Here is a 21,909-nt window from a genome sequence, read left to right on the forward strand (position 1 = left end):
GCACATGGGAGAACTGAGATGGTTCACTGCATACATGTCTCAACGGGTTCTATTTTTTACTGTTGAGGATGAACAAAACCACAAGTTTGCCGTGTCTCCAGATGTTTGTTATCTCATGTCTGTTTAGCTCAGAGCAATAGTCCTCTGTGTACGGAGAAGAGTTGACATAGCCAACTTGCAATTAGTGTTGAATTTGTCCGGGGGCGTTGCTGGGGGTTGTGTCAGAGGGACTGTGTCTTTGGGTAAATAGACCTGTCTGTAAGCCTGCTTAATTTCCTCTGGCATGGGTTAAACATTCACTGCCATCTGGCTGCTCTCTGCACTTCTGGATCGGGCTTTGAGTGGATCTTCTAAAAGTCACCGGCCAGACAGGGTTGTGATGAAGGAATGTGAGAAGGCCACTAAAGAGTCCACTCTCCGTAACTGCATATTTAGCTCAATAAAAACATATCAATGCTTTTTTTTTTTTAGCTTTTATAATTTTATTTCAAAGGCTTTATTTGTCTGATACATAGTTTGTGTAGATTCTTCCCTTACGAAAAAGAACTATAGCAATCCAATATTATATCCAAATTTTAGAAGCATACTATGCAAATATTACAAAACTTTTAAATATCATGCAGCTAAAAAAACATACCACAGAAAATCCTATAGTAATTCAATATGCCATTGGGTACAATATGGTCACTATAAACTCAATGTTGAGTACTACACACACTTTAAGTTATTATAGGTATATTATAGGAATACTGTTGTGATTTTTTGTTAGGGTTCTGCAAACAGAAATATTTCATTCATTTCAAGTGGCTCCCATACTGTAATCAATTCCTCCAGTTAGTTAGTAGTTAGTTTGACTTTCACTGTCAATACTGCAACAAAAGCTTATATCTTTGGGGTCATCAAGCCAAAATATGGCCCAGTGACATGTGAACAAAACTCCAGGTATCTAAAACTTGATAGTGTCTGTAATGTTCAGTGTTAAAAGCCTGCATATTGTTGTGTAGGATTGCCTGGGTAGCAATAGTATTAAGTTTATATTACTACAATTATGAAAACATTTCATTGACAGCATTCATTGTTAATTCATTTACTTCATTCCATAACCTTAACCTTAAATATAACTATTACTTGCCTACTTCACCTGGACGTTTTGCTAACTGTAATTTTAACCGTAACTTAACCTTCAAATGGTCTTTTTTCAAGGTGAGGATTATCTAATATGTCCTCACCTCTTCAAAAGGTCCTAATGTTTTAAGTCTAGAACTGAAACTGGTTGTCATAATTATAGTAATACAAACACACACATACACACACACATACACACACACATACGCACACACACACACACACACACACACACACACACACACACACACACACACACGTTGTCTCAAGCATCTGTGGTTGTTTTGAGTTGCTCCAGTTCAGTATCCTCTTTGGGGCTCAGCGGCAACTTTTTCCTTCCCTTCTGGAAGACAGCAGCGATCTCCTCAAAGGTTTTGCCCTTGGTCTCAGGGACCCGAAGGAAAGTAAACACCGTGAAGCCCAAAAGCAACCCAGCAAACAGGATGAACACATAACTCCCCAACCAATCCTGGAAAAAAACACCACAGGTCAGGACGGACAGTGTGTCTGTTTTTGTGCGTGTGTCTGTGTGTGGACATGGGCTTGCACAAGTTTACGGTACGTATGTCCTTACTGCCTACCTCTATATATGGGAAGGTCATGCCTATGATGAAGTTGCTGGTCCAGTTGCAGCAGCCAGCTAGAGCGATGGCCGCCGGCCGAGGTCCCTGGCTGAACAGCTCAGCCACTATGAACCATGGAATAGGACCAGGGCCAATCTCAAAGAAACACACGAACAGGAAGATGGCCGACATGCTGACGTAGCTCATCCATGAGTACTCATTCTGGAGGGAAGAGTACATTAGTCAAGAGAAACAATTTCCCATCAGGATGGTTTCCTGGTCCCTTAAAATCAGCTTTATGCATCAATGCTATTTGTCCCAATCCCCCTGTAGTGGAACAAATATGAAATTGTTTCAGATGTTTTACAGGATATCAAAGACTGACTCCTGTAGTCATAGTGAGTTATTCCTGGTCTCAAACCCACAGGTCCAGTGCCTGCTAGCATGATAGATGGCCTTGTTACTGACCCAGCTGATTTAAAAGGTTTTTTTTTAATTACTGGAGGGATAGGGATTGAATAAGAGCAGATAAAACTCATCAGAGTTGAATCTGAAGTCCGAGGTGTAGAAAGTGAACTAAAAAGACGACAGTACAATCCCCTGGAGTTCCCCCGTGTTATTCTGCAGAATGTCCAACATGTTGCTCTGGAGGCGGACAAGCTGCAGCCTGTCTGTGAGATAGTCAGTAATCCAGGAAACCATGGTGTTGTCCACCTGCATCGCTCTGAGCTTCTCCCCCAGCAGGAGGGGCTGGATGGTGTTGAAAGCAGTGGAGAAATCAAGGAACATGAATCTCATCATGCTTCCAGGCCTAACCCTAACCCTAACCCAGATTGGAATAGGCCCTGGTGAGCAAGTATAAGATGGTATTGTTCAGATGGAAATTGGAGGGGGTCCAGGGAGTCCTTCATTTTAGGAACTGTGACAATGCAGGAATTTTTCTAAAGAAGAGACACCCTCTCCAGCCTCAGCGATAGGTTGAAGAGGTGCTAGAACACCTCTGTTAGCTGGCTTTGAGCTGGGGCTGATGCCATCAGAGCACACTGCCTTGCCTGTGTGCAGCCTCCCCAGCTCCCTTCTCACCTGGGTGGCAGTGACAAGCAGTCTGGGGTGGGTGGAAGCGGCCATGATGTATTTAGCCACATTGTCCTCAGTACGGGAGAGGGAGTAGGCAGCTTGAGTGTGGAGTGGGTTGGCAGTGGTAAGTGGCACACACACATTACTATCTTTAGATGTGTTGAAAAGTACTTCAAATATGTGCTGTCTCAAACTATACACACAGATGTAGTGTCAACACATGATACTAAAAGACAGAAGTTGATAAAAGAATTTGTCACAGTGAGCTACTGCTCCTATCTTACAAGTGTCAGAGAACAGAGGAAACCATTGCAGACCAGGCCATGAAAACTGGGGCATTCCCATTAGTGGAGGGAGGTTCAGCTTTATTGGTTGACAGACAGTGGAGACAATGGCTCTGAAGCCTGATTGGACAAACCTGAAGTTTGAGGCCCACTGTCATGGCGATGGCACAGCAGCACATCCCTCCCAGACCAGCCAGAGTCAGAGTACGCCTTCCAGCCTTGTCCACCAGAGCAACCTGGAACACACACAGTTCATCTGTAAGACTGTGTGTGTGTGTGTGTGTGTGTAAATATAAAATAAAGAACTTGCATACATGATGTATTTTTGTATGTGTGGTGTGTAAATGTATGTTTATGTGTCTCTGTGTTTGTGTGTGGATCTGATTGTGCATGTCTGATTGTATCTGGGGGCGTGTGTGTGTAGCTACTCACAGACACCAGAGTGAAGATGGCGTTGATGGCTCCTACTCCTATGGTGGCATACACTGGGCGACTGACACCAGCCCGGGTGAAGATAGCCGTGGAGTAATAAAAGATCTTAGGGACCAAAACAAACATTGATTTTTCCATCTTGTTGAGAACTAGCAATTAACACACAAACTAATCCGCTCTGCTTATAAAGTGATATATAAAGATATAAAATGCCCTGTGGCTGATTACTGTTTGTGATGCTTGACAGCAAAGTAAATGCAGCTGTACAGCAGAGCAACACAAATCTCATTTGCTATCCATTTATGAACATAAACACTCATTTTCCATCAGTTTTCTTTTAATAAAGAGATGTTGAGATGTGTTGCTAATGTGCACTTATTCTCTGACCATCTTATCATGCCATAAAACATCTTGATTTGAACTGAACTGAAATGAACTGAATTGAACTGAATAGAAAGAGGCAGAGAGAAAGCAAATTTTCCACTCACAGCATTGATGCCAGAGAATTGTTGGGAGAGGTGCATCATGAGCGCCACGAACAACTGCTGTCTGTAGACAGAGGAGCGGATCTAGGAGAGAATACAAACACAATATACAGCAAAGTGGATATTGTGGAACAGAGGACTAAAACTCACAGCTAGCATGCACTTGCAATGATGTATGTATGTATGTATTAAATGTATTCTCTCTCTCCTATCTGTCCTGTCACTCTGCTTTTTTTAAAATCTTTATTTATCCGGGGAAAGTCAACTAATCATGCATGCACTGTTCCAGTGACAACTTGCCTCACACTCACACACATGTACACTTGGGGCTGTGAAACGCTGATGAAGGCCATGTGCTGAAACGCATTTGTTTCTTTGTCTGCTGCTGTGCATTAAATAAGTATTTTAACATATTTTGTGAGTGCGGATATTGCTCCTTTTCACCTGGGAGCTGCCCAGTATAACCAGTCTTCTGCTGTTGACCACTGAGCAGCTCCACCGGAGCAGTTGGGTTTTTTTGTCAAGGGCACCTTGACAGTAGTTTGCGAGGGAGGGAGTACATTGCTCATTCACTCATTCGCCCAGGTACTTGAACCGGCGATGTTCCTGTCACAAACCCCCTCAAACCTCTAGGCTAGCCTCTAACCCCTTGGCTAACGCACAGATAACCTCTAAAGCTACCATAGTCATTTATTATATTATCTAATTAAGTAATGATTCAAGATGTTAACTGTCTTTGAGTCATTAGATGAGATTGTGATAGTTGCCGTATCCTAATCAGTAATATGATTACTGATTAACTTGGACCATTGACAGGGTGCCTCTGCCCACCCTGAGGAGGAATGCTAAGCTGCATGGATAAAGATTGCTCAGCACCTTAGTAGTTATAGTGTAATTGGAGTGTTCTGGTGGCTCAGTCGAAGTTTTTATTCCAAAATAAGATATCCATCATTTAAAAAATGACTCCTACAAAATGATCGCTGGCATTGAAGAAAAAGTCCCTATTACATTTTATGTTTAAAGTTACCCAAATATTTTTGTTATAATCAGTTGCATGCTTGAAATATTGAGCAATGTAACATTGGACAATAGTTACATTTGCATTTGAATATCTCTGCTGACCCTCTATGATCTCCTCCATAGGGACCTACCAAAGAAAGGATGGAGATCTTGGCCTCCTTCTCCGCCTCCTCCTTCTCTCTCCTCATCTCTTCCAGATCAGGAGTCGGGTCATACTCCCCCTTCAGACGACGCAGACCTGCAGCAAAACACAGCGGGGTGGAGGATAGGACGGAGAGTGTGTGTATAAATGACTAATGTGTGTGTTTAAAAGGTACAGGATATTTTTGTATCTCTGTTTGTACATGTGTTTTCACAAGGCTCTGTATGTGTGTGTGTGTGTGTGTGTGTGTTTGAAAAAGAGAGTGCTAGAGAGAGACAGAGGAGGAGACAAAGTGTGTGAGTGTGTTACTCTTGCGGGCCTCCTGCTCCTTGCCCATTTTGATGTAGAGGTACCGCGGGCTCTCAGGACACAGGGGCAGCAGCAGGGATTGTAACACCGCCGGAGCCCCAGACAGACCCAGCAACAGGGGCCACATATCGTCATTACCAAGCAGGAAATCCAAGCCTATCACCTACACACACACACACACACACACACACACACACACACACACACACACACACAGTATAAATATGGTAATATGTCTGCTTAAAGTCCCCATGAAATGAACTCCCATTACTTTTACTTCCTGGAAAACAGAGTATTTTTCATGGTGACCTCAGAAGGGGTAAATGTATATTTCAAACCAATAAAACCATCAGATTTTTGAACATCGCACCCCTCCTATCAAATAAAACTGCCTTTCTCTCCCTCACTCATATTCCATTGGTTTAGACTTTCGAGTGGCCCCTCATTGCATTATATCAATGTTGAGATGCTGCTATCCTTGCTGTTTGAATGATATTTAGATAAGATACATGTCACATCCATACATCCATACAAGGGAGAGATGCGGAATGAATGTGTCATTTTCAGAGGCATTGTTATCATTTGTGTGTGTGTGCATGTGTGTGCGTGTGTGTGCGTGTGTGTGCACCTCACCTGACTGACTAGGATGCCAATAACTATAGCCAGCTGGTGTAATGTACCCAGAGCCCCTCTGTAAGCCTTGGGAGCAATCTCTCCAATGTACATAGGCACCAGGCCAGACGTCAGTCCTGAAACACACACAGCATGGGCTAACTGACTCTACATGTACATTCAGCATGCAAAACGGGCCCTGCTCTGTCAGTAAAAAAGACTGCACATGTGGATCCAGGTGAAAGTTATGACCCCTTATTGACTTCCCCTATTAAATAATTCTCTTCCAACACAGTCATGAGGGGGAGCTGTAGGTAAAGGGGAAGAGAAAAACGCTAACTGGGGTTGTGCAAAAAGGGGGTGCAACTTCATATTAGGGAAGTACTCCTAATATTTTGTACACTGTATAATACACTGACTATAATTTTATGAATTTAACTGACGTCTCTGCACATATGTGTGCGTTTACCTTTATATAATCTTATGGCTATGTGCACACATCATTTTATATCTTCTAAAAAAAATCTAAATATTTGTTGTACATATATTTGATTTTATACTCAGACTATTACAGACTTTCTTTTGCAATTAAAGTTAATAAGCCTTCTGCAACTTGTAGAAAGCTGCATACACATGTGTGTATGGTAAATTATTTTACGTTTTTTAAAGCCATCATAGTGTCTCCACATCAAGGACAGTTTGTCTCATGTAGTGTATCCCATGCACATTATGATTAACAATTTAAATTATGTGAATATGAACTGAGGGTATTAATGTGTGTTTTACTGTACCACAGTAAAAGCCCATGACAGCGCGGCCTGAGATGACCATGATGTGAGGTTTCCACATCTTACACAACCCCATCAGCAGTCCAGCAGCTACAGCCAGGACATTGATCACTAACATGCCCTTCACCCTGGGGAGAGAGAGAGAGAGAGAGAGAGAGAGAGAGAGAGAGAGAGAGAGAGAGAGAGAGAGAGAGAGAGAGAGAGAGAGAGGGAGGGAGAGAGAGATGACAGAGGGAGATAGAGACAGATGATGGATCACGGCATTTATAGCTCTGACACCATGGCAGTATTGCATATTGATCCTAAAAAGATGGTTTAATTTCCACACACTGCAACCTTCTGATTTTTCTCCATAGCGCAACTTCCTCTCTCTTACCTCTCCCTTTCTTCCTCCTCTTCATTTTCTCTCTCCTCATTCCCCTCGTCACCAGCCTCTTTTCCCTTTTATTTTGTTGTCTATCCTCTTCCTCCTCCTCCTTCACTTCTTCTCAGGTCTCCTATCATGTCCACCAAGAATTCACCATTCACTCCTTCTCCCTCCTCTCCTTTTCTCCCTGCTTTACCTTTTTTCTCCCACCTTATTTTCCTCTTTTTTCCTTCCTCCACCATGCTCTCATTCCTACTCCTCCTTATCCTCTTTTTTCTCCACTTCTCATTTCTTCCTCACCTCCCTCTCAGGTCTCCCACAAATCCCACCAGGAAGGAGGAGAACATGCCGCCAATGGCGAAGATTGCCACCGAGAACGACCAATATATGACCACGGCAGGGTGTGCACCCGCCTCCAGGAACGCTTCTTCCTCCTCTGTGCTGTTCTCTGATAGGACGCCGGCCTTCTCTGACCACACCCCCAGGGATCGCCCATAATGCCTTTCAATGACCTATGACATGGAGATGTTTGTTGATCAGCACTATACATTAGGGGCTGCCTACACACGCTCAGATGCACATATGTTTTTTTGTGACTGTGTGCACAGACAGAGACAGATGAAAAGACACACACACACACACACACACAAACACACACGCACAAAAATATGTGCACACACATGTATGCACGCAAATCATGCATTCTGTGGGAATCTCTTTTACAAATGTCTGGTGTATTTGTGATAACATTCATTATCCATTAATACATTTTGCTGTCTAAAACAGCTAACACTTTGTATCTTTTAGATTATCGTAGGTATAGAAACAATGAAAATGTATATAGTTCAATTATAGAACAATGGAAATATGTTTGATTGTAACAACTGACAGTAAATTTTTTCTTTGGTATAAAGGCTTCTAATATTGATTTCTGTGACCATCTTCTGCCCCTGTTTAAATGAAAGGCCTAAATGGAAACAAGTCTTCATTGTTTCATCTTTGATATACCATGCATTTAATAATTGTCAAACTGTGCTGAGCTGAACTTTGATATTAGGATTTAAGTTTATTTGATTAACTAGATTGATTAATGATTAATTAGATATTAGACAGCAAAAATTCTCTGCTGCGGGTTGTAATGAAATAATTCCATTGTCTAACTGAACTAAACTAAAGTAAACTCAACTCAACTCAACTCAACTCAACTCAACTCAACTCAAGATTCAGATTCAGAATTATTTTCGCCGGTACATATGCACAAACGAAGAATTTAGCTTGGTGTGTTGGCGCGGTACAAATAGGACACGGACAAAAACAGTAAACAGTAAAGTGGCATCCAGTGCAATATACAGACACAAGCAATAGACAGTGGGCAATAAGCATATAAGCAGTACTATAGCAGTTAAAAATGAGAATAGCACTAGAAAATATGAATGTATATAAAATATAAAAATGTACAAAATGATAAATTAAATAGATTTAACATCATATACTGTATATAAATATATATTTATGTGTGTGTGTGTGCGTGCATGCGTGAGTGTCCACACAGAGTCGAGGGGAGTATTTGTGAGTTTGACTGCCATGGGGAAAAAACTGTTCTGATCGCGTGAGGTTTTGGTCTTGATAGGCCGCAACCTTTTGCCGGAGGGGAGACTCAACAAAAAAATGGAGCAGGACAGAATGCATATAGAGACCAATAAGAAACGCCTACCTTCTGAGGTGCGTTGATGACTCCCAGACTGTAGCCGTACTGCAGAGACCCCAGAGCTGCCGTGGACACAGCCAGGGCCAGAGTACCTGTTAGCTGCTGCCAGAGTGAAGGGTAATCAATATGATAAAGACACACATGAATGCATGGACACACACACACACACACACACACACGCCAGCATGTACACGCAAGCAGTGTGCAAACATTCACACAAATGCACACACAATGTACTCACACAAATACAGACGCACACATGTACAAGTGCATGTAGAGATGTGCGCGCTCACACAGACACACACACACGCATGCACGCGCGCACACACACACACACACACAGGTTCTGCAGTGCTAGAAACTCATACGTCAAAGAAACACAATACTATTATTTTCAATCAGGCAAGTCCTATCAGAAAAACTTCATCTACTCTATTGACGGACTCCCACAGTGAAGTGAGTTTCATCACTGCTTTGTGCATTATTTCTGACAAACTTGTTACATAAAAATGCTTTATAAATAAAATGTATTTCATTTGATAATTTAATTTGACTTGTATTTGATTTGAATGAATCAGAAATGATAACATTTATTACCTTAAATGCAAACATAAAAGAAAGAAATCAGTGTTTGTGAATAAAGAACCAAACCTTTTAACATAATAAGCTGCTTATTTTGTCAGGAGGTCTCTGCAGTATATGTGACCCTCTGAGTGCCTAAAGCCTCATGTCACAGCAATGTTGTGCCAACATGTAAAACCCAAGAAAAACCATCTGGTTGCAAAAATTACTCACATTGTTTGGTATGAAATTGGTAAAATATGTGCCATCTTTTGTAAAGAATGTGTTTGTGAAGAATTACCTTACCTTTCCCGACTCCATGATGGTCCAGAGTGTCAACCCTTGCTCAGTCGAAGGTAATGATCAATGAAAGCCCTTTTGATCACGCTGTGTCCACGCTCTGATCTACACACACACACAGACACGGACATGCCTACTCACAGAAAACTTTTATGCATAAAACAGTGATTTCTTTCTTTCTTCTATACACAAACACACACACATTACTCCTGTGGGAAGGAATTAAAAATCATATTCATGATGACAAAACTGACAGTCTGGAGTCTGTTTGGGGGGGAAAGACTGGTTTCTGAATCTTCTGTGTGACGCTACATACTGATACACGGTACATAATGATACATTTTGGTATGAATAATGGCATATAATACTGTATATCTGATCAATAGACAAATAACCATCAGTATATAAATAGGCACATGTTGTTGCTGCTCAAATTCAAAGTGGTGTTCTTTGATAGTGACATCTGGGCAGCACTTAACTCTGTCCCTCACTCTCTCACACACGCATGCACATACATATGTGCACAAACACACACACACACACACACTATTAGGGTTAATGATATACTTCAGGGAGGGACAAAGTCTGAGGGTCGGTGATATCTCAGCTGATACAAAAATGCACACTTGCATAATAGACACTCTCTCTCTCTCTCTCTCTCTCTCACACACGCACGCACGCACACACACACAGACACACACACACACACCCACACACATAAAATACGTGACTCCAGCATGACAGCGTAATGTTCTAGTTTCATTTATTTCTCTCTTACAGCATCTCTTTTACAAAACAAAGAAACCCCAAATCAGGACATTAGTAATGCTCTTTCAAAATAAAGAAAAAAAACAAAAACAAATAATAAAGAATACAGTGGTTTCATCTTTGAAAGGAGAGTCCTCAGTGTAATGACCGTCAGCCTTTCCAATAGGAAGAGCGAACGCCATGATGGACAAATATAGGGATACCTCCCCTTACACACACACACATGAACACAAAAACAATCTTGCTTGTTGCACATACACACAGACGCATGCACACACACACACACACACACACACAGGGAAGACAATGGTTTCTTCAGCTCAGCTCTTTATTGCTAAAACGTTAGCCTGCTCCCCCTAACAGAGACTAGATCAGTAAACCTAACTTACAGTTGTACAGAAACACCTAATGATGCACGTGTGAAAAGATCACTGCGGCGGCCGTGACAATGCTACAGAAAAATGCCTTACTTTTAATCAGTTAATAGAAACAAAAATAAAGGAAACCCTTGATTCAGATGGTCATTCTGTCATTGGAGAGTATGTCTATTTTTTTGTGTGATCTTAACTCTGTTAACCAAAGCTATATCCACCAGACCAAAAGACCAATCTGCATCCCATAGCTCTCTAACATGGATGAGGCAACATTATGCGTGGACTAGCCCACCCTTAATACAGTGTTACAAACTTAATACAGTATGCATTAATGATTGAGCAGTACTAAATAACGTATTCAAAAAAGAAATGGCAACGTTTTATCATAACGTATTCGATTACTCCTTTCAAAGAATAAATCAAGTTACCTTAAAGTCATTAATGTACATCTCCATTGCAGAGACACATAATATCGTCAGTGTGTTAAAATTAAATCATAACACAAGGAAAATGTGCGACGTAACAGCATATAATAATATTAATTATAATGATAATAATAATCTGTCGGCCTCTGTTTCGGTTTTGCTTACATCATGCTAGGCACTGTACAAACAGTTAGGAGCCAAAATCAGAAGAATCGATCAGGGAGGAGCATGATTCAATAGGACACCAGAGCTCTGAACAATGAGTGCTTTTACATGCACAGAGTATTCTGGATACCACCACATATCCTGGTTCAGGTTGTATTCAGGATAAGCTGTTTATATGCATCTTCATATCCCGTACAACAATATCCCTGTATTCATGAATAACCAGAATATCCAGAATATTTTCATTTTAACTGAACGGAAACACACTGCAAAAATCAACAGATACTATTGGCTATTTGTAAATGTATACGGTGATTAGATCCACCGACTCATAAACAGTATCTATAGGATAATATCAGAATAACAAATTTGCATGTAAACGCACTCAATGTTGCTTTTATCGCGTTAAGGTAAAGTTTAGTTCACACACAGAAACAGAATTGATCAGTTCTTCTTCTTTCGCGTCAATGTCCCGTTTTGATTCCAACTTGATTTGAACGGGACTCTTGGAGTGAATCACCTCTAAATTTCCTCAGTCATTTCAACATCGAGTCATATACACACACACACACACACGCGCACACACACACACTCACATATACACTCCTGATTCAGAGACACAGATGTGCTGTACATTTCATCAAGCTTCAGACACTGACTGACTCCAAACTGTTACACAGAAAAAAAAAAGAACAGAACAGGAAAAAAAAAAATAAACCCACATAGGTAATGAACAGAACGATGCTCTCATTGTTCATTTAATATTACAGTATATCTGATGCAGCACCTTCGGAGTTTAAAGACTTAAGAGTGAAGAGAGGGAGACCGAGGACGACGTTGGCAGGGGGAGGAGAAGAGGAGAGGAGAGGGGGAAAGAGGAAGGAAGAAGGGAAGACAGCATGGAGCAGTGATATTTCATTTTAAAGGGACATGGGCGTCATCTTTGCATACTGTTACCGCGAGACCGCCTATGACAGCAGAGCGTCTCTATCAGCAAAAATGCGATCGAACACACAGAATTCAGTGTAGTCGGTGGGGGCCGGAAAAAGATGGAGAGAGGAGGAAGTGGAGGAGGAGGGGAGTGACAGAGGAGAAAGGAAATCAATCAGGCAGTCTGCCGCCGACAAATCCAGGAGAGATTTGAGGTCCCTCCGCTCCACCTCCCCGCGACTGTCACATCCCGAAGTTATCTATTTAAATTCATATTAAATCATCTATTCTTCCTTCGTCCTCAGAGGAAGGAACCCACACGCGGCAGATAGGAGGGGAGGGAGGTGAAGAAGGGGCGGGGGCGGAGGGATGGAGGACAGTGGAGGAGCGAGGAGGAAGGAGGGACAAAAGGAGGAAGAGGAGAGACAGAGGGAGGCGGGGGGGGGGGGGTATTGTGTACTTCTACAGTGGCTCTACAGTTGTTGAACCCTTGAATGCACTGGTCCTTCTGGAGAGAAAAGAGACAGAGGCAGACAAAGAGGGAGAAAGAGATACAGACAGAAAGACAGACAGAGAGAGGAAGAGAATATTTGGAAAGCCAGTGGCACCAGTTTGCGAGTCAGTTGAGTTAGCGATGGCTTCTGCGTGACCCAACAGTATCCAGGGCAACATGTCTCTTCATTTAGATCAGGTCTTTGTTGTTGTGTTTTTTTTCTCTACAATATCTTTGACATTTTCTACAGCGTTTTTCAGTCTCTCCAGTGTCAAGAGTTCACTTCCGGGCCTCCCGGTCCGGCGGTTCGTTTGATCGGTGTGAGATGAGCCTCGGGCCGAGATGGGATCGCCGGGCTGGCCAATGGGAGAGCGAGGCAGAGCGGAAAGTGGGAGGAGCCATCACCAGTTCATCATAGAGTTCCTGTTGAGGGTCATGAAGAAGACCTGGCTGCTGCCGCCCGAACGCACCGATGCAAAGAACACCTGGACGGACAGAGAATGTGTGATAGGTTTCAGTCCAAAATGCTACAAAATAAACTGTTACCTGATGTTCATTTCTCAATAAATGAGGAAAAACAAAGGGTAAAAGCAGTTAATAAAATCAATAATAGTCAGTTGTGGATTTTATTTTCATGCAATTATTCTGTAAGAGCAGGCGTCACATTTTACAAACCGTGGATATCTCAGTTTGGATATCTCAAACTTATAAATGTTTTAAAGTGATTGTTTGTGTGTTTATGCATTTTTCGGTGTGTTTTTTGATAGGTATGAGTAAAGCATTTTAGAGTCTCCGCAGATCAATTTTAAGGAAAGCTTTGTTCAGTATTTGCCACCGATCCGTCGTACCTGTAGAACCGGTCAAATGATAACCTGTTTTGTTTTATCTATGGCTCTGGGCAAGAGCGCATTAGCAAGATAACTGTGATACATTCCAATGAGCTCCATTCAAATTGCTACCTTTGACTGCCGCTGTGTATGTGCATGCACACACATGTGCTTACATGTGTCTCCATGCAAGCAGTGCTATAATAAAGATAAAACTTTAGTGGAGTCTGAGTACAAACCTAGACCAGAGCAAGTCAAGTCTTCGTCAAGACCACTGGATTTCACTGACAGAAATATTTTGTGACTGCATTCCAATGTCGATATTGTCGATATTGTCGATATTGTCAATATTGTCAATATTGTGCACTCAGTCAATCAACTGAATCCACGGAGAGATAAGTAAAAAGACATAGAGAGAGATAGATTGACAGACTGTCAGACAAGTCGGCAGACAGAAAGTCAAAACCAACTCAAGTCTGAGGCCAAATAACTCTGGACTCAAGACTCAGATCTGGCTCTAAAGTTGACTTCACTTGAATTGGTCAAGTCAAGTTAACTTTCTTTATATGTCATTTTAAAACACAAAACCCATTTTGTGCCAAAGTGCTTTACAAAATAGGAGGTGTTCAAAACAAAGGAGAAAAGGAGACAGAACAATGGGACACCAGCAGCAAAATTAAAGACTTGAGGGAGAGCAAGGTTAAAAAGCATGAGATAAGAACAATAGAGGCTAAAAGAACAGAGTTGCAACACGATCCCAGGGAGCCCGCCGAGTCTCACCTTGTCGTTCCGCTCACAGAGGAACTTGAGTCTCTGAGCTCTCTTGTGCATGAAGACCCCGTCCAGATGGCCCGTCTCCACCGAGCGGATCTCTATGGCCTTCTCCCCCCAGCCCATAATCTGGTTCGAATGGATATAGGCTGGAAAAGAGGAAACACCAAAGATGCACCGGTGTCAGTGGAGAAAAAGAAACAGGCTTCTGCTTACTTGTTTCTTTTATTTCACCTTTATTTAACTAAATTAGTCCTACTGAGACCAAGGCTTTGACGGAGACAGCAGTGGGACATTAAGTACCATGAAAGAAAAACGATAAATATATTTCCTAACAAGCAAAAAGGAGAAGGAGGAAAATATAGTTTCCTTTACTTCTTTCTAAAATGTGAGTCTCTTGGATGGGTTAATTAATAATGCGTTAATTTTTTTGGAGGCTTTACCAAAATTATGAGATGCAACGACATGAGACTCGGACCTAGGATATCAGGTTCAAGAATTGACTCTCTCATCACTAGGCAACCTTGACACACAGATTGTGATGAAATATAAGAAACAACTGTATTTTAATCAAATATATCAAGTAAGAGAGTAGATTCCCCAACCCCAAGCATGATAGCATATGTTGCAGAATCCCTAGTCGCACTGACACTGACCTTTGTGGTAGTTTGTCAGTGTAATACAACTGGCGGCCACATGAGGGCAGTAAAGCACAAGAAACTAAAGTTACTGGTCTAGCCAAAGTAAGCAGCTTGGCATGCTGAACAACTACATTACACTGTCATGATGAGAGTCTTCACTTGTGTCCATGTAGTGCCAAATATGCAGGATGAAGTTGCCCTGACTGTTCTGAGTTTTCCCCACATAATGGTTAAGGTTAGGATTGGGCAAACTGGGCCGTCCCGAAGGGCAACTTCACCCTGAAGTCTCTCTGAACCTGTACCAGCATTTATAGCACTCACATAAACACTGCAGGTTTCTTTGCCTCTCTCTCTGTGTCTGTCTGTCTCTCTTCCCCTTTACATATACTATTGTTTGCTTATATGTATTCCTTTCTCTCTCTCAGCCTCCCTCCCTCTTCTTTCTTGTTCGTACTAAACAGCTCTGGAGGCCTTCCTTTAGAAAGTAAAGATGTAAAGAGGGTTTTTGAATGTAATTAAACTTTAAATGAACCCGCATAAGCTCAGTTCTTAGAGGCCTCACAACTTTATTGATCTGCATTGCAACACACACATACACAGGCACTGAAATGGCCACTAACATACCGCTGTGGTGATGTAAAAACCTCTTAACTTAAAGCATGCCGTTTTTCTTTTAAATTTACTTCCTTGAATTGGCATTTTATGTGCCAATTATGTGCTGTGCAAGTTTCGTGTCATGATTCCAGGTGCCATGAAACCCTTTTAGGTCAACCGAACACACACACATGCAAGCACATACACACACACACACACGCAACACTAATGCACGGGGTGGGGCATACCAACAGAGGTGGGCATCTCTCCCCATTGTAGCACCACATCCTTGGTGATTCGCCCGTAGGTGTTGACGTAGACGCCCTCGTCCTCGTAGCACAGCAGCATCTCCATCCCATCGGTCTTAGGGAGCACCACGATGGCATGGGGCGTCACCTGGCTCTGGATCTAATACACACACACACACACACATATTTCAGGAGCTTTATTTGAATCGGTCATATTTAATCATAATCTATATACGATTAAAGAGGATTCAGAGGTTTCATCATGGGTATTTGACACTGCAGCATTTGGCTGGCTGTTTGGCCATTTTTTGGACGGGCTTGCATTCTGTAATCCTCTAACAGAAAGTGTGTGGACATGAACCAGGCTGCCAAACATCGGTGCAGCTAATGGCTCACACTTGGTCACTCTGTCTGAGAAGGCTCTAAAGACCAAATGGGTAAACTACGTCTGTCAAGGATAAGCACTTTTCTCTGACCTTCATCAACAAAAACAACAGCAGGAGTGTTAAGAGAGCATACACACACACACACACAGACGATTTACATATTAAATGTGAGTATTAAACCCAGTGTCTAGCCTGGAGACCAACCCCATTATGCCGTCCAGCAGGCTGTCATAGGGTGTGACTCAAAACCAGACTTAAAAGGTATGAGGAGGGATTATATCAGTACGACAAACGAGTGAGGGTAGCGAAAAAACTCATCTTAGCCCTCTGGAAACTGCATTTTCACAAGAACTCTGCAAAGGTTTTTTTTTTGCTACATCTGTGCAAAAAAGTGTGTTCTTATGGTTGCAAAGTTACATTACAAACCGAACACTTCTGCCCACTTTGGCCACATAATGAACTACTTTGCATGTTCTTCCTATCAGACACAGAACTACAAGTGGATCTCGAGTGAGAGCCTCTGGGTATTGATCACCAATACCCAGAGGCTCTCACCGGTGTCCGCCTATAAATATCTTATTCAGAGCCTTGTGACGTCCGCAGTGGGTAAGATGAATTTATTCAAGCAAACAGATATCTAGCTAAGTTATCTATTAATCTCTACTGCAGTGAACTGTACCGTACATAGACACGTGTGGTTCTAGTTCTACTGTGTATCCACTATGGGGTTTAACTAGGGATCTATTGATCTAGTCTAAGGGGGCGGATGGCAGGGTGTCACCTTCATCTGTTCGGTAGATTGGAAGAGAGGATGGCAGAGAGGGAGAAAGAGAGGGAGCATTGATGAAAGGCAGAAACAGCAAAAAGACAATCACCACCGTGGTCAAGAGGATTCTTCATCAGTAAACTAAGGTCATTTGTGTGTAAAAATAGAGGATACAGTGTAAAAAAAGAAGGACGTTAAAGGACTAAGCTGACTTCATGGAAATAAAGTTCTTTGGTCGCAGAATCACCTCTTTGTATTCAGTAGTTAGTGCACTTCGGTGCTTTTGAGATAATGCAAAGCTAGATCATACTGTCTACTTAACATAAACAGTGTGTTAAGGAACTCCCATGCACCATATTTAGCAAACTAAATAAATACCGGACACGCAGAGGTAAAACTGCTATTAATCTTTTACTTGCACGACAGTAAGTCGATCAGAGAGGTTATTTGCCAAAAAAAAAGTAGCTGTGTTCCTTGAAGGCAAAGCCCACGGGACAGTGTGAGTCACTGCTGACCTTAGCAGGGGGGGGATTGGCAAAGGTTATAAAATCAATGTGGGTAATACAGTAGGACTTAGGGAGGAAATGTATAATGAAAAAGTACTGTTGGTTGAAATTATTCATCTTCATCACCTTATATCATACTGTTAATTAAAATTCATGAGGGCTGAGAGAGGCTTATTCAGAAATCATGCCTTGGAGATCAATAGGGAATTTATAAAGGACACACACACACACGCACGCGCACAGACACACACACACACACACACTTACATGGGAGGGGATGTAGATGTCGTAAGGGTTGCCAGAGTCGACGTCGATGACATGGAAGCCCACACTGGAGCCATAGATGACCTTTAACCTCTGACCTTCCTCCACCGTCAGGTCGACCAGCTGGGGGCGGTGCTGCAAGTCAGTGAATGACTGGCATAGAAGAGAGAGAGAGAGAGAGAGAGAGAGAGAGAGAGAGAGAGAGAGAGAGAGAGAGGCAAAGAGAAGCAAAGAAGAAGTGAATCAGAGAGAGAAAGAGAAATAAAGCGAGGGTCAGGTAAGGAGGAGGAGAATGGAGACAGGGAAACAGAGTGTTTAGACAATAAATGGATCGATCCAATCAATAAAAAATCTCGAATGTATGTATTCATTATGTGGCTATACATGTGTGTATACTGTGTGTGCATGTGAGTGTTAATGTGTGTATGTGGGTGTGTTCGCTTCATACCTTGAAGGCCATGAACTTGTGGTAGGGTTTGGGAGCCCAGGCATAGATTTCCACTGAGTTCTTCAAAGCGATCACCAGGAACTTAATCCTCTCATATTTTACTGGAAACATGACATGAGGCGCACACATTAAAAACAGGCTAAACAGGTTGAAGGCAGATTAGTGACGCTCAAATTAAGGTTTCATTCGACCATGGAAAGGCCTTCCAAACCCAAACCCCAAACCCCCCCTTTAGCCCAAAACATTCATTTAAGTTTTAATTAGTTCATACCCAAGACTGAAATTTTGAAAACAGCACTTTCCAACTGTATTGTTTAAACACAACCCGACCGCAACCCAAACACATTTTCTTTTACTTTTATTTAAAGGTACATTTTGTGTTTCTCAAAATTAAGATATTTCCCATGAACCCTGTTGCTTCTGTTACAATCCCACCGTCCGGTAGAGGCTGCCAATCTCTTCTTGGCGATGCTCTCGTTTGTCTGCAAGTAACTACAAGTAGCACCTTTAACAAGAGATGCTTTGCTAAACATGCACACATTTTTAGCGCCATTCTGCTTCACATTCATACAGTTCCACACATTCACACCTGGGCGTTACCCAGGGCAACCACAGTCTTCTACTGTTGGCAACAGAGCAGCTCTACTATAGCATTTGGGGGTTAAGGGTCATGCTCAATGTAACCAGCAAACATTCTGATGTTAGATCAGTGGTTCTCAACGTGGGGTCCGGGGACCACCAGGGGTCCTTGAGGGGGTTCCGGACGGTCCCCAGCAAATTGATGAAGTGTTAAACTTCATTATTTCAGAAGAAGTTAACACAGTTAGAGAATGAAGAAAAACTATTTTGATCATAGTTTTACTGTTATCTCTCTACCTACAATACAGACAGTCATGGAATTCTGGACAAAATCATATCTAACAAATTACAAATATTCTCAGATTTGGGTCCGAGCGACAAGATCTCATCAAATGGGGGTCCGATGCTCTAATGTGGACTAAATTAGGGGTCCTTGATATGAAAAAGGTTGATACAATGACCCTGCTGTTAAAAACCTATGTAAACCGTATGTGAAATTGAGACATAAATATCTTTCTGATATCAATTCAAAAAAATATATACAGACTCATATATGAGACATATACACAAACACACACACACACACATACACACACACAGCCTTACCAACTTTATAGTGCACGCAGCCCTCCAGCTCCCCCACAGTGATCCAGCCCTGCTTCTTCTCTACTTCCGGGTCGTTGTGTAATATTCTGTTCCTCAGCCAGGACAGGTAGTACACACGCAACTTGTTCTTTTTCCCTGAGAGAGGAGAGACATTCATATGCACCCATGGGTGATCAGATTGTAATCAGATAGAGTAAAAACATGCATGAAATCCAGGGGTAAATGCATCGACACCACCTCTAGATGTGGTCAGAGATGAGATAGTAACATACTTAGCAAAAATGTATTGTCAGGAAATTCCTGCATGGGGAACAAGTGAGATGTAAATATTCGAAGTGGAAGTGATATGCATTTTGGCGAGGGAAGGAGCAATCTGATTTCGATGTGATACAAGACGCAAGTTAATGCCTGCTGGAAAAGGGGGCCTGTGTATATGCATGTGTGTGTGTGTGTGTGTGTGTGTTAAACCTACCAGATATTGTGACCAGTACATTGAGCCCCTCCAGGACGTCCATCTGAAGGAAGCGCCGTCTTGTGATCAGGTTATAGACTTTTCCCTGTCCACTCCGGTCAAGCAGCATCAGACCATTCTCTGTCCCCACCAGCAGGTTCACACCTAGACACACACACATACACACACACACACACAGGACAGTCAGAGACAGAATGATAGCCAAAAAGACATAATCACACAGAGATGGAGGTATACAAAAGAGGTAGTCTGATTTTTGTTTTACAGAGCAAAGATACTATCAAATCAAAGAGTTCCAGATCAAAGAGTTCCTCTCAGGTGGAGGACGGCTCCTCTTACCCCAGAGTGCGGCACACAGGATCTCAGAGTTGAAGCGTTTCTTGTATTTGCGGATCTCTGGCGTGTCGCTGTGGGGTCTGATGTTAGTCGGGTTGACGTTGACCACAGAGATCTTTCTGGCTTCGTTTAGTCTGGCCTGTTCCTGCCTCAGCAGCTCATTGGCAAACATGGCTAGGGTCCCACCATGAGCGCAGAGAGAAAAATACATTTGATTAGATTTATTTTGACAACTTTAAAAACATTAAGATGTCATAATAAAATCAGATTTATTTCCAATGTGTTCCTCATGATGTACAGGTAGCAAAGTTAGCTTTATTGCTAATGAAGTCCTTTGTAATTGCTAACATGACTAATCCACTGTAACAAGCACAAAAAAGCAGAATGCTTGACAATAAAGAGGGAAGGTTGAATATGTAAAATGTCTGATCAAAGCTTTGCTGTGATTGGCTAATTGCTCTCACCTGCCGCTGAGTTCTCATCGTCATTTTCACTGGGGGAGGTTTGATAGACACGCGGATCGACGAATGGGGTGAAGGAAGCTTTGGACCCACCCACACCAAACTATAGGAAAACAGTGAGTGATTAATTAGTAGCAGCATGCACACACACACCCCAGGATAGCATGAATTTATACCATTAACATGTAAGAATCTCATATTTTCTTTGTTCAAATTATTTGAAATTATGTATTGTTTGACATCATGTATGTGTGTGTGTGTGTGTGTGTGTGTGTGTGTGTGTGTGTGTGTGTGTGTGTGTCTGACCTCGGCCATGTCACTCAGCTCCTGCAGGGCTGAGGTGGGCGTGGCTGAGGGAGAGTTGCTCTGCTGCACCAGGTCAGGCAGGTTACCATGGTTACTGTGGTTCCCGAACCCGTTACTCTCTGTATGACCACCTCTCCTCCTCTCCTCCGCCTGAGAGAGAGGGACAGAGAGAGGGAGAGAGAGAGAGAGAGAGAGAGAGAGAGAGAGAAACAAAGGATCAGAAGAGAGTTGAGAAAGAGAGGGAAGAAAAGACGGGAGAATGAAGAGAGAAGAAAGAAAGAAAGAAAGAAAGAAAGAAGGCAGATAAAGAGGGGTTTTCTCTCTCTTTGTTTTCTCCCTTGCCTTTCTAAATCCATGCAAATTACTATGTGTGTGCGTGCGTGTGTGTGTGTGTGTTTGCGTGTGTGCGTGTGTGTGTGTGTGTGTGTGTGTGTGTGTGTGTGTGTTCATCACCTCTCTCATCACCAGAGTGCTGTCCTTGGAGCTGTTATAGGCATCTCCCAGAGAGTCTTCTGTCAGCCCTCCATACGACTCACCACTGCTCTGCACCGCTGGCCTGCAACACACACACACACACACACACACACACACACACACACATACACAGGCCAATAATTTATAAAACAATTCTGCCAAAACTAAAGTGACAAGTTACTGGCACGGCAAATATTCTCAAGACGTGCGTAGCTCAACACAGATGAACACTGGCAGCCTCGACTTTAAAAACAGCGAGAGAGAGAAACAGATAGAGAAAAAGAGAGGACAACTTA

The 21,909-nt window shown here is 42.4% G+C and overlaps 2 protein-coding genes across 3 annotated transcripts in view; both read right to left on the reverse strand.

Moving 5' to 3' along the window:
• Positions 1 to 1,390: 1,390 nt before the first annotated feature.
• On the reverse strand, positions 1,391 to 9,794 carry slc2a2 (solute carrier family 2 member 2). 2 transcript variants are annotated; one of them, XM_071912381.2, is made up of 12 exons: positions 9,780 to 9,794; positions 8,919 to 9,011; positions 7,505 to 7,716; positions 6,841 to 6,965; positions 6,071 to 6,186; positions 5,438 to 5,600; positions 5,118 to 5,224; positions 3,970 to 4,050; positions 3,482 to 3,586; positions 3,184 to 3,285; positions 1,707 to 1,910; positions 1,391 to 1,594 (listed from the first exon to the last, which is right to left on the reverse strand). In XM_071912381.2, exons 1-12 carry the CDS (start codon positions 9,792 to 9,794, stop codon positions 1,391 to 1,393), a joined length of 1,527 nt encoding a protein of 508 aa, XP_071768482.2. The 2 variants fall into 2 exon arrangements, with proteins under 2 accessions (XP_071768482.2, XP_071768481.2); XM_071912380.2 differs by having other exon boundaries at positions 8,919 to 9,014.
• A 735-nt stretch (positions 9,795 to 10,529) lies between these two features.
• tnika (TRAF2 and NCK interacting kinase a) overlaps positions 10,530 to 21,909 on the reverse strand; it is a 67,330-nt gene continuing 55,950 nt past the window's right edge. Inside the window, exons 23-33 of the mRNA XM_078289479.1 lie at positions 21,593 to 21,695; positions 21,140 to 21,289; positions 20,837 to 20,936; positions 20,376 to 20,546; positions 20,037 to 20,180; positions 19,565 to 19,699; positions 18,380 to 18,480; positions 17,935 to 18,084; positions 16,010 to 16,169; positions 14,536 to 14,675; positions 10,530 to 13,413 (exon numbers count right to left, since the gene is read on the reverse strand). Coding sequence (XP_078145605.1) covers positions 13,330 to 13,413; positions 14,536 to 14,675; positions 16,010 to 16,169; positions 17,935 to 18,084; positions 18,380 to 18,480; positions 19,565 to 19,699; positions 20,037 to 20,180; positions 20,376 to 20,546; positions 20,837 to 20,936; positions 21,140 to 21,289; positions 21,593 to 21,695 — 1,438 coding nt within the window. The 3' untranslated portion in view covers positions 10,530 to 13,329. The remainder of the gene's footprint in view (positions 13,414 to 14,535; positions 14,676 to 16,009; positions 16,170 to 17,934; positions 18,085 to 18,379; positions 18,481 to 19,564; positions 19,700 to 20,036; positions 20,181 to 20,375; positions 20,547 to 20,836; positions 20,937 to 21,139; positions 21,290 to 21,592; positions 21,696 to 21,909) is intronic.

The sequence above is a fragment of the Centroberyx gerrardi genome, chromosome 17 (assembly GCF_048128805.1).
Source record: "Centroberyx gerrardi isolate f3 chromosome 17, fCenGer3.hap1.cur.20231027, whole genome shotgun sequence".
Lineage (NCBI taxonomy): Eukaryota > Metazoa > Chordata > Actinopteri > Beryciformes > Berycidae > Centroberyx > Centroberyx gerrardi.